The sequence below is a fragment of the Cystoisospora suis genome (assembly GCF_002600585.1).
Source record: "Cystoisospora suis strain Wien I chromosome Unknown contig_2385, whole genome shotgun sequence".
Taxonomy (NCBI): domain Eukaryota; phylum Apicomplexa; class Conoidasida; order Eucoccidiorida; family Sarcocystidae; genus Cystoisospora; species Cystoisospora suis.
This window is the reverse complement of record NW_027155184.1, coordinates 22,665-33,954: the sequence shown is the minus strand read 5'-3', so window position 1 is coordinate 33,954 and position 11,290 is coordinate 22,665. Positions and strand designations below refer to the sequence as shown.

At 50.9% G+C, this 11,290-nt stretch overlaps 3 protein-coding genes across 3 annotated transcripts in view; all 3 read left to right on the top strand.

Annotated features, from left to right (window-relative positions):
• Positions 1 to 605: 605 nt before the first annotated feature.
• CSUI_004970 (transposon related) lies at positions 606 to 1,680 on the top strand (the record flags this gene model as incomplete). Its single annotated transcript, XM_068065151.1, has 1 exon — positions 606 to 1,680. The coding sequence occupies exon 1, from the start codon at positions 643 to 645 to the stop codon at positions 1,678 to 1,680; it is 1,038 nt and encodes a 345-aa protein (XP_067922877.1). The 5' UTR covers positions 606 to 642.
• Positions 1,681 to 2,318: 638 nt separating this feature from the next.
• Positions 2,319 to 4,651, top strand: CSUI_004969 (uncharacterized protein). Its single transcript, XM_068065150.1, has one exon. It carries the CDS (start codon positions 2,410 to 2,412, stop codon positions 4,408 to 4,410), a length of 2,001 nt encoding a protein of 666 aa, XP_067922876.1. The 5' UTR covers positions 2,319 to 2,409; the 3' UTR covers positions 4,411 to 4,651.
• Positions 4,652 to 6,700: 2,049 nt separating this feature from the next.
• CSUI_004968 (uncharacterized protein) overlaps positions 6,701 to 11,290 on the top strand; it is an 18,602-nt gene continuing 14,012 nt past the window's right edge. Inside the window, exons 1-3 of the mRNA XM_068065149.1 lie at positions 6,701 to 8,057; positions 9,793 to 10,020; positions 10,624 to 10,704. Of these exons, the coding sequence (XP_067922875.1) occupies positions 7,316 to 8,057; positions 9,793 to 10,020; positions 10,624 to 10,704 (1,051 nt within the window). The 5' untranslated portion in view covers positions 6,701 to 7,315. The remainder of the gene's footprint in view (positions 8,058 to 9,792; positions 10,021 to 10,623; positions 10,705 to 11,290) is intronic.

The following is an 11,290-nucleotide window of genomic DNA, read 5'->3' as shown; positions in this document are numbered from 1 at the left end:
CGTAGTTACGAATGTTAGATTTCGGCTGGGGGGCAGGCGATTGCCTCAGCTTCGTACAGCTAACGATCGCCACTCTGGTAAAAATAGGCCACTATTTCGTGGCGATCGAGGCAGGATTGCAAAATCCTGACAAGAACGTAGTCGCCGACGCGATACGTAGACGACAAGGCTTCGTATGTGTCTTACGAGATAGCCAAGTAAAAATACAGACAAGTGCTATAGGTGACCTAAAACAGTGGAAGACTGAGTACGATAAGTGTCTAGATTTCCACATGCCGTACCGCGCGCTTAAGAGTCAAAACTGCGTGGCAAAGCATGTACTGTGCAATCAGAGAGAGTTTTCATGGGAGACTGGTTATTTGTGGGTACGCACCAAAGCAAGGTGGAAAGTGTGTGTGCCTAGCGGTGGGTTCAGAAGAATTCTTCTACACCAATACCACGATCATATCCTCGCGGGTCATCCCGGTATAGATAAAACACAAATCGCGCTCCGTGGAATGTTCTGGTGGCCTAAAATGAATAACGACGTGACAGACTTTGTGCGTGCTTCTATTGCGTGTTCGCCCGGAAAGAATTCGCATTTATGTGCAGGTGGACTATTACAGCCTCGCCATCCCGTCAACTCCCTCGGAAGACCTAGCAATGGCTCTTATCGTAGGTCTTCCCCCAACAGCCGGGAAATTTGACGCCATGGTCACAGTCGTTTGCAGACTCACAAAAACGGCACATTTCATCCCTACATCTCAAGCTGCTACTGCAGAAGACCTAGCCCATATTCTGATACGTGATGTAATCAGATTGCACGGTGTTTCCCGGACGTTAGTTAGTGACAGGGACTCACGTTTTAGTAGCGACATATGGGCGTCCATGTGTAAACAACTAGGTATACAGCGATGCATGTCAACCGCGTACCACCCACAGTCAGATTGTCAGTCCGAAAGGACTAACCAAACTATCGAACAAATGTTGCGCTGCGCCCTACTAAGCAACGAAGAAAAGTGGGAACACGTGCTCCCGATGCTCGAGTTCGCGGATAATTCAATGGCGAATACTAGTGTACGTGCTGCTCCTTTTGAATTCATCTGTGGATTCTTGCCTCCTGAACCGCTCTGTCAACAGCTGGGCATCCCTACAGCATCGGCAGCGGGAATACTCCCTTTCCCGGGGCATGTGAAACTACGGCGGGCAAAACGGGAACCGGAGTACGCGCAGGCATATCAAAAGGGATATGCTGATAAACACCGGCGAGAAGTGCAATTTCATCAAGGACAGCGTGTGTGGCTGAAAGCAACAAATCTGCCTCTTGATCAGTACTGTAAAGCTTTAAGACGTAGGTTCGTTGGTCCTTTCGCTATTAAGCGAATGGTGGGTCTCAACGCAGCGGAAGTAGAACTCCCTGCATCTTGGCTTATACACCCAGTATTTCATGTGGCCTTGCTACGTCAAGCAATCGACGCACCGAGTCATCTGACATGCCAAGAAAGAGGGCAGCAACCGTACCGAGAGGAAGAATACCTCATTGAAGGAATACTCGACCACCGAGAGTATAAAGTGGGAGATCAGACGTTCAGAGACTTGTACGTGCTGGAACAAGATGGCACAAAGTCGTGGATTCCTCAGGAAGATTTGGGGAACGCAACGAAGTCTTTACGAAACTATTTCAGGGGGAGACGCAGTTGAACCGGGGGTCTCAATCTAGTCAGGACGGGTACAGACTCTATACGGTAGCCGTACTCTGCACACGGTTCAGGCACCGTTACTTAAAGTGTGACACTGGTAACTCTGAAACCAGTCGGCAGCCTTCGTGTCGCGCCACCTCCATGCATCGTGCTTCCTCTTCGGGCATACCTCTTTCCATGATGCAATTGAATGCCGTTTTTCTCACGCCAGTGATATCTTGCGTGCATCCTGGGCATTGTCTCGTATATCTGCTAGGTGCGAGACATGGTCCTTCGTCCATGTACCAAAGCTCAAGCGTCAAATAGCCCCGCATAGGCTTCTTCCCATTTGAGCGCAGCCGGGTGGGCGCCAGTCCCGGCACTGATAATAGTTTTGTTCCGTCGCCAGTCTCTGCCGGTCACGAGGGACGCGCCAAAATAGCCCTAAGGTTCTTATAGCACTTAGTGGGGTACCTGTACCGCCTAGCCACGGATGTGTAGATCCTGCGGTGGCGGCCCCTGTCAACGGCGCTTTTGACGTCCTGATGTTACGGCTGGTGAATGTGAGGGCACCAGGATGATGTGCACGCGGTACTGACGAGGCCGATCGGGACGTCCTCTCGGAGGCTGTTGGGCCCCGGTCGGGGACATTCCTCCAACGTGGTGCTTCTTTATCTTACTGCATCGTGCCGTTTCCACTTTTATTTGCTGTCCGCCCCTTTTTTCATGGTTTCCCGTAAGAATTCGTGTAATGTCAGACTGGGACAAAGGGGTAGGACTTACAGGAAGAGCGAATTACAGGGTTTCTTGCTCGAGGTACGACGCGTCTTCGTCCCTCAGGTGCTTGCGACGAATTCGTTGCTTGCATTTCTTTCGCTCAGAAAACGTAAAGCGCCAAGTCAAACTTTTGCTGTGGAACTCCCCAGCTCTTTTTGGGCTTTGTCGCATGTTTCCCAGGACGATGGACACTAGCCTCTTACGTCCGAAGTTCCTCTCCTTCTTGCATTTGTCCAGTTGTTGGCTGGTATTGTCGGCTCCACAAATTTTCCGGGGCGCCGGACTGTTTGACGGGGCCACAACGGGACTAGTAAGGTCCGCCAAGAAGGAGAGCGTAGCAACTGAAACTGCAAGCCACTTATTGTATCGTTCCTTCTCAGCATTACCATCGGGGTCTTCTACGGCGCTCCCTGGCGCAGGGTATTACCCGTTTTCTGTAGCGTACGCTTTTGCAGGCGAAGAGGCGCCCGGACAGGCAGGGAGCACTGATCTCTTATCTCTGGGCGAGGATAAGGAGAGCTACGTCACAAACGAAAGCCACATCGCAGACGAAGGACCTTTGCGAGATGGCGAAACGGAAGTACCTGTCACGCCTTCTCTCCGGTTGTCAGCCGGCCGACCGTCGCAGCAGACCAGGAGTGTCACAGGAGGGGTCCCGAAAAATATTCCCAGGGCTCTGGCGTCAATGCTTGCAGTCACAGTGGGGCTTGTCCTGATCTCAGCACACATGAAGTATAACAAAAAACCCTCGCCCGGGCCCACGTGGCCCAAGGGGGTGTTGCCCACATCGATGAGCGATCGTTTGGAAAAGCTGACCGGTGCTGCCAAAAACATTTTTTCGGGCATGTCGCGGACAACACGGCTGATTATCGGTGTTGCGATGATTCTCTCATCGCTCATAGCTACTCAGCTTCTTAGGAAACCGGAAGTGAACTCTTGGGAGCCCCTCGGTCTTTTAGAGAGACCAGCAAGGGGCGCGGGAAGTCTGAACACCCTCCCAGCAGCCGATGCGATGCAACTCGCTGCAGTCATGTCCACAGTTGCAGCCGCGGTCATACCGGTCCTATTTGTCCTTCGCCGAAGGAGGCGCTATGTAGAACCGGAAGGCGAGAAGCCGCAAGGGGAGGGACAGGCGAGAAAGCCAGCGGGAGAAGAGGCAACAGATGCAGCTGACGAACGCGACAGGAAGAAAGCAGAGGAGCAGGAGAGGGCGAGATCAGACCCGCCTGCCGGTCTCCTTCTCCGAGCAGTACCCGGACTTCTTGACGTTCTAGAAAATCTGGATGAGGCGAAAAAACAAAAGAAAGACACGGCACCGGAGCCTGTTTACCACCCCGGAAGCCCTGAAGTGCAGGAACTGCAAGAGAAAGCCCGCTTAGTACTGGTCGATCTCGATGAGATCTCACCGCCATTACATAACGCTCTAGCAGAGCAAGTGACAGCTCTTGAAAAGTCACCGCCGGGGCTTGCCTTTGAAGAGCACGTCCGTCGTTTGATAACAGTGTTCCACAGAGCCCAACTGGTGCTTGTCCGACGCAATTTATATGAGATCGAGGGGTTTCTAGTTGAAGGGAAATTCAGGGGACACAAGCTCTTTCTTGACCGACAACTCCGCTCGTACCTCGACTTCTTGCAGGATGTACTTCCAGGGGTGGACAGAAATTTCAAGTCAACTGTTTCCATTCTCGAACACAGACTGCCTAAGAAGAAGAGACAAGATCTAGTAGCTTTCGTGAATGCGGAGTTGGGAGTTTTCCACACCTCCATAGCAGGTCTTCAGAAACGTTTAGGGCACCTCCTGAGCTTCACCGACAGCGACGGGACAGTTATGCCAGGGCTCAAAGACCGTATACTGCAGGAAGCAAAAGAAGATAATGGTAAAGTCACAGCAGCAGTACAGGCGGTAGCTGCTTTAGTGAAACCGGAATTCCCTCGGGAGTACGTGTCATGGTTAGATGGCATATCTCATCCATGAGATTCCTTTGCCGACAAAACAACCTGACCCTTTCTTCGCTCGTGGGATGACCCATCGACTGACCAAGACAGGAGTGTCGTAAAGACAGTCCTGTCTTGGTTCATCTCTACAGCAGGCAGGTAGAGGTATGTTTAGTTAAGGTTCGTGTAAGGTCCTACTGCCAGAGGTGGGAAAAAGCTGTTCTACCCTTTTGTTCCCCACGTCACCGGATGTAGTAAAGTGTCAGTTTATATATGGTCGAGCAGTGTCCTTGTGTGAAGGTGATGCGAAGAAGCAGAGGGTGGAGAAAACAATTCGAAGAGTTTGCAACTGAATACAACGAAACAAAACTGTGCTGTACTGATGTTCCCGCTGGACCAGCGGGAAGTGCTTCCCCGTGAGGAAGATCTGGAAGAAAAGGCTACTCTCCCGTCCTGCGTACGACCGAAAGACGAACAAATGGCCCAGCACCATAGAGGAGAGGCGTCGTAGTACTACGACCGTGACGGGGACTACCGATAGAGTGACAGACGACCGCTACCGAAATGGCAGCTGTCCAGGGTTTAGCTGTATGGGTACAAGTAAACGCGCCCACGAAACTACAGTGAAGCATTGTCACGAAAACAAGTCCAGCGGGGGATACTCATACGAGAACAAGAGCCGACGCGACGCCTACAATGGAGACGGAAGCAGAAGATTCTTCATTCTTTTTTTTTCAGCTCCGTCATCACTTACTCAGACTCCATAGGTTTCACCTTCCTTAGACGTTCATTTTCTACCCAGGTTGGATGCTGGCGCACGGGAGTACGGTTTGGTGGGTGAACAACTCGAATATCCCCCTGACGGAAAATTGCATGTAGGTCCACTTATAGGGAAAAGGCCAGGTCGACTTCTGGTGGCGTGTGCTCTCGGACTACGATGTTTCATGTTGACGAAAACACCTGACACCCTAGAAGTGACACTCGGTTAAGAGAGATGTCTTGCTCCTCTTTCCGGTATAGGAGGGGAGACAAAAATGCAGATGAAACGTAAAGCAAGGCGATTGCGGGTAAAACAACTGAGGAGGAGTTCAAGGTAGCGTCACGGCCACGAGAGAGGTAAAGTACACGCAGCGGAGCAAGAGAGATCAGGTGAAGTAAGAGAGAAAGAGACACCCCGAGGAGAAATAGCGAAAGGAAGGAGCTGAGGAGAAAGAACGTGTTTAGGAGTCTTTTTTCCACGGCACCCTGGTCGTGCAAACGGAGAGACGCAAGATGCAGTTCCTGTACACCTAGGTTATAGAAGTTTGTCCGTCTGACAGCAATGCAACTTGTTTACGACTGAAGGGAATATTCGGAGTTGCCAGTTTAAGCCAGTGTTTTTTTTCACGCCGGGCCTCGAAACCCAAGTCGCCAATCAAACTGAGAAGAGCTTGGTCACTTCGTATAACCGTTTTTATTCCTTCCCGTATCAAAGATTACATACCCCTGCACATCTATGCACAAAAACCCCTGCATTTACGCATACATACTCTGGGCTTAACCAGATATAAGTATTTGCTTCCTCTCGTCTCCTTTCCAACTATTCTCGTTTGCCCCTCGACGCAGCTGGAGAGAAAGGCGGGCCCAGGAACGTATCCCGGTGCAGTGTAGAGGGCCGCCCTACCCTACTTGCTCAGATTTTTTTTCTATCACGTGCTATTTGTCCCTGCTGGATGGGCCAGCTGGCTTCTTCACGACTATCCGATTGACAGCCATAAAGACAGGTGGGAGCTCAGTCGCTTTCGGAACCGTGACAGACGAATGCAGTTGTTCGTGTTCCCGTGTTCACGGAGTAGTAGTAGCAGTGTTGAGAGCAGAAATCTGGCCTTAAGAAAGCAGGATCTCTTCGGCGTCATTACCTTACATCGATCTTGTCCACTCATTCCCAGAGCTGTGTAGTATAGTCTTGTTTTTCAACAGTTGCAGGAAACTCCACTAAGAATGGAAGACCAGTACGTCTATGTATATATTGTGGAGCTCCGCATTTCGCGCATGGTATGTCTGCTCTGCTGCATGTAAAACGAACTCCACTCAGTACACGCGGGACTGGACAGCAAACACAATCGATAAAAAAAAAAATCTGAAGAACGCAGTTGCTGCTAGGGACTTCAAGCATCCATTGGTCGACGCCGGCTCCGCAACAGGAACCCACGGCGGCTCCACATGCGACCGCTACCCGAACTTCGAAATTCAGTGCAACCGAGTGAGCTCTTACTCGAGCAATCACCGGTTCTCCCTTCACCATCCTCTCGAGGAACGGCCCGACCCACCGCGCGGAAGCCCGCCAGAGGCGTTACACCGTCTCTTAGGAGCCCGTACAGCCCTCCTGGCGACGGACCGGATGTAGGGAGAATGGTGGAGGCGCCCTCGACGTTGCTAACAGTGGCCCCGCCATCACACCAGGGGACGGAAGACGGTAGCCGTTCAGCCACGTGTTCTTGCCCTGCTATCCTTCTCAGATCGAAGCATCCTACATGAAGTTCACTGCAGTCGGTAGGAACATTTTGAAGTATCCCGTTGAAAAGCTTGGCATTCGAGCCAAGAGTTCAGGCCTACAATTTTTTATTCCATGCGTCAGAGCTCTGGCGGTGGGCTGCCGCGGGGTCTACTTTCTTATGTCTGACAGAAGAAGGTGAGAAACAGGAAGACAACCAGCGCTTCCTTTGAAATCTGAGCACGTACTTTGTAGGTGAGCGACGAGGTGTGTGGTCGATCGATAGAACTCAACTAGCTCTGTGTTCTCATCAAGTCGCCCTTGTCTCTTTTTCTCGTCCTCGAACCCACTGCGGTCAGGAGGGCTGCTGCCTGCTCTGTACCTTTAGTAGCGTTGTCGTGCCTTGACACTCTAGAGGAAATCTTTGTTGGCACAGCAGGGAGGAATAACTATCTTTGTATCCATTGTAGAGATGGAGGACAACAACGCCGAAACGGGTCTTCCCCCCAATTCAGAAGGGAACCTCGCTTCTTCCTATACTTCGTCTTCTGCTGCATCTTCATTTCATTCTGGCGAGAAGGATCCATCTGGCAACCTGTCTTCCATACAAGGCCGCGAAGGCTTCTCCGCTGTCCACGCAAGTCACGATGACGTCGGGGTTGCGGACGAAAGCGATGCTGCGATGGCGAAGAATAAAGGGAGAAGCAGCCAAAGAAGAAACCGTGTTCCTTATTCGGTGAACGGAAAGAGAAAAGAAGTTCGCTTACATCGCGCGCGATCTCTGACTCTGTCTTTGCTATTTCTGTCTCTTGTTTTTCTTGTATTACGGCGACTGGTTGTGAAATGCGGCTACCTGTTTTCAAAGCCCCGTGATTCCAAAAACGTCGATATTTTCACTGAAGGCCCCGTTCATCGGCTTTTAGCTTCGGGCGGAGCGGGAGATGGTGAACAGGATGAACAAGAGACAGGTTCTCGAAGGACCACCCCGCCTTCCACTTCCCCTCTTTCCACGCCCCTGGCGGCATGCGCGGAAGAAGAGGGAAGAGCCCTTGGCATCTCTCTTGTGAGGCCGGAGCGCACAGATGAAGTAGAAGAGCCCTTGACAGGCCAAGAGACATCTCCGACCACGCAGGGGACAGGAGGACGGAAAAGAGACAGAAAGAGAAAAACTCCGAACGTGCTCCGCGAAAGCGATCATACGGAAGACCCATCGAGTGAGTATCGAGAGGAAATGATAGGCTTGCAAGGCAATTTCTTGTAGATCGCTAAGGTCAGTCGAAAGGAGGCATTCTTGAGCCACCCGTAGCGTATTTTCCTTTGGCAATGAGCTCTGCTCTGTCATTCCATCAGCAATAGCAGTCCCCACGTCCATGTACATGAAGGCACCGGTACGAAGACTAGCCTCAACACTCTATACTTCGAGGTTCCAGCTGATATACACAGGCTGTAAGCGAAGTGAAACGGGTATGGGAGCACGCAAGAGCAAAGTATCGAGAAACCATAGTGGAGTCTTCTGTCGAGCTCTGATGGAGATCTTTTTGTGGCAGACACAGGTGGCCTTTCTTTTCTACCGTATGACCTCCTTCTCTCACCTTTCCTCCCGGCTTTGACTGAGAATGCGCGGTGTTCGCACAGCCGTGCGTCAGGTGTAAACATACCCGCGCTAGTATCAGTGTCTACGTACGTAGTTATTATATGCATGCCTGAAGCTAGGGGCCTTCTAAGGTTGTGGAGCGATAAGGTTCATATAAAGATGGACATCGTGAAGGCTTGAAAGGTACACAGGGAATAGGACAGACGCCTACGTTGCAGAGCCATCCTTCTCTTGAAAGAACCCCCTGGAGTCTCCGTCCCCCGTTCAGATGTCCTTTCGTGCCGCACAAGATTTTGAAAACATAGAGAGGCAGAAGATATGAGGAGGAGCGTGCGCCAACCCCCGAGCCACCTGCTTGGTCACCCTCTCTCCTTCACGTGTTCCCCAGCTAAAACAGTTTCATATAAAGTGATGCTTACAGCCTGTCCGCAGATAAAACGCCATCTTCTATCAATCTGTCTAGCTATCTGTTGGTGCACGTGTGCATGCAAGGTTCGCGGAAAGAGCTTCCTTCTTGCAAGTGTATACATCAGTGATGTGCCTTTGCATTCTTTTTCCAGAGAGTTTACACCTACCGGCCCCTGTTTCAGCACAGAGCCTGTAGACGCCCCGTGATCTAAAGCCCCTGCACGAGAGCAGTGTGGTTTGTGTGAGTGCCTATTCTGTATTCTGTATCAGCCTCTAAGCATGGAGCTGTCTCTGCGTCTTCCTCTCTGGTTCCTTTCCCATGAGGTACCAGGACGGGTGCTCAAGTGTTCATGTTCTTCCACCTCCGCATGTTGTTCCCCTCATTACCACTATCATGTGTCTCTCGACTCTTGATGGAAGATAAGAGAAAACGCGTGTCTATTTGTTCATGACCAAAAAGACTCCTAGGGACACGTGTTCGCTGTCCTTCGCTCTCTGACTTGCGCTGATGAGGGTTGTATACTGTGTCCTCTGTCTTTGAGGCAGATTCAAATACAGTGAAAGTTAAGGAGGTGGATAGGGCTGAGAAATGGAGAAAAGGTCTAGGTTATTGCAAAGCGTACTCTTTTTCAGGAAGTGCTTCCACCGGGACCTATAGCGAGCCAAGCGTGTATCTCCGAGTGAGATTGTTGGGGGTCTCCCTATGTACGGATGTATTCTCTACCTCCTGAGGAGTACCTTGACGGTGGCGGGTCTCTTTCTTAAACTCCTATATAAATGTGTTTGTCCTTACGTACATTTCTGCTGTATAGAAACCCTGTTCGTGTTCCCCACTTCCGCCGTGCCGTGGCTCCTGGTATGGAATGTAAGAAGTGCCGACTATGGTATACCTTATTTATTTCTTTCCTTGTCTCTTTTCTTTCTTCCTTTCTTTCCCTCTCTCCCAGCACCTAAGCAGCCCAGGATACACCCGGCGGAAGTGCCTGGTCCATACCGGCACACGCTTGCGACACCCAGGGAGACGCTGTCCGACACCATCACCGACACGACAAGCCAAGGACAAGCAGCGGAAGAAAGTGAACTCTACGGGGCAACGTGGCCGGGTCTTGTTGTCGAGGAGTCAGCGGATTCCGATGAAGAAGAACAGCCTGAAGGGCTCCTTAGCAGACTCTTGAGTGAGACGGACCAGCGTCGTGAGAAGAAATGCTGTGACTGAAGAACGTACTGCAGTATCCTGCGCTGCTGCCTCGCTTGCATGTGTGACTGGGTGTACGGGACGCGAGAAAAAAGAGTGTATGGTGAATAGCTCTGAAGAGGCATACTGAAATTAGTGTAGCTAAATACGCGCAGCTGCCCCCGAGAACGGCCATTATCTTCCTCTCTTGTTCACTTCAGAAAGGCTCAGGGTACCTACGAAGTCTGCTTGGTTCCAGAGAGCACCAGAGAGGGAGAAGTATAAGGGTTTGGGGAAGAGTGTTCTTTCGGTAGTGTTTTGTTGGGGACGCCCGTAGAACGAAAGCCCAAGAGACTTAGGTTGTCTCGAACGAAGGACTGAGAAAAAGTTGTCCTATTCTGTATTGCTCACCTGGGATCTCTTCTCCCTCCTGCCCTGTGAAAGTGAAAGGAGAAGACGGGGCAATGGCGGAAGAGGCAGAGAAGACGTGAGGAAAGACGGCAGACAGAGTCAAAGCGTTTCTCTGCCTTTGTTACGTACATGACTCGGAGACGCTCTTTCCATTGAGATGAAGTCCAGCTTCTTTTTCATGTTTGTTCTATAGGGAAGGAGGACACACCCATTTCCGCAGACAGTAGTCTTGAAAGTTGGAGTGGTGAAGGACCTCTCGGTGCTTACCAAGGCAGTAAGAGTTTCTTACAGCAATGCAGAAACTTCTCTTGCTATCTCGCCTTATTCCACCCGGTCTTTCAGCGCGTGCAACAGTTCTGAGGAGGGAAAACTGTCTTTACTTCCATAGGCGGAATGGGTTATGTAGTCGTCCTCGATGACCACGATGGTAATTGTTCTCCGACGTAGAAAACCTTTCGTCTGCCGTCCGTCATCCATCTCTTTGTCGAACTCCTGCTAGTCTCTTGTTTTCCTAAGTGCCGATGTGTGGGGTGGTTTCGGACTTGCGACGTAGCTAGTGTTCTCCCTCTAGTGCGTGTAAAGATCACGCGGAAGGATAGAATGGAATGTGCGTAGACGGAGCATGGACGTGTCAGGTATAGTGAGCAGTATAAAGAGTTCTCTACTGACCTTCTCACCCCAACGTTTCAACCAAATGAAATCTTAAGGCTTGCACACAAGTCAACCCTTCTTTGGATCGAGTGACACGGACAGAAGTACATGAAGGGAGATCTGGCAGGTTTTCTTCTTCCTGTGACATTTACGAAGAAGGAAGAACACAAGGAATCGTAGGTGCTGTAAGATGAACGGGGACATGTGTA

Excerpts from the sequence above, each read along its gene's own strand:
- CSUI_004969 (XM_068065150.1), top strand. The coding sequence starts at position 2,410 with ATGTCAGACTGGGACAAAGGGGTAGGACTTACAGGAAGAGCGAATTAC.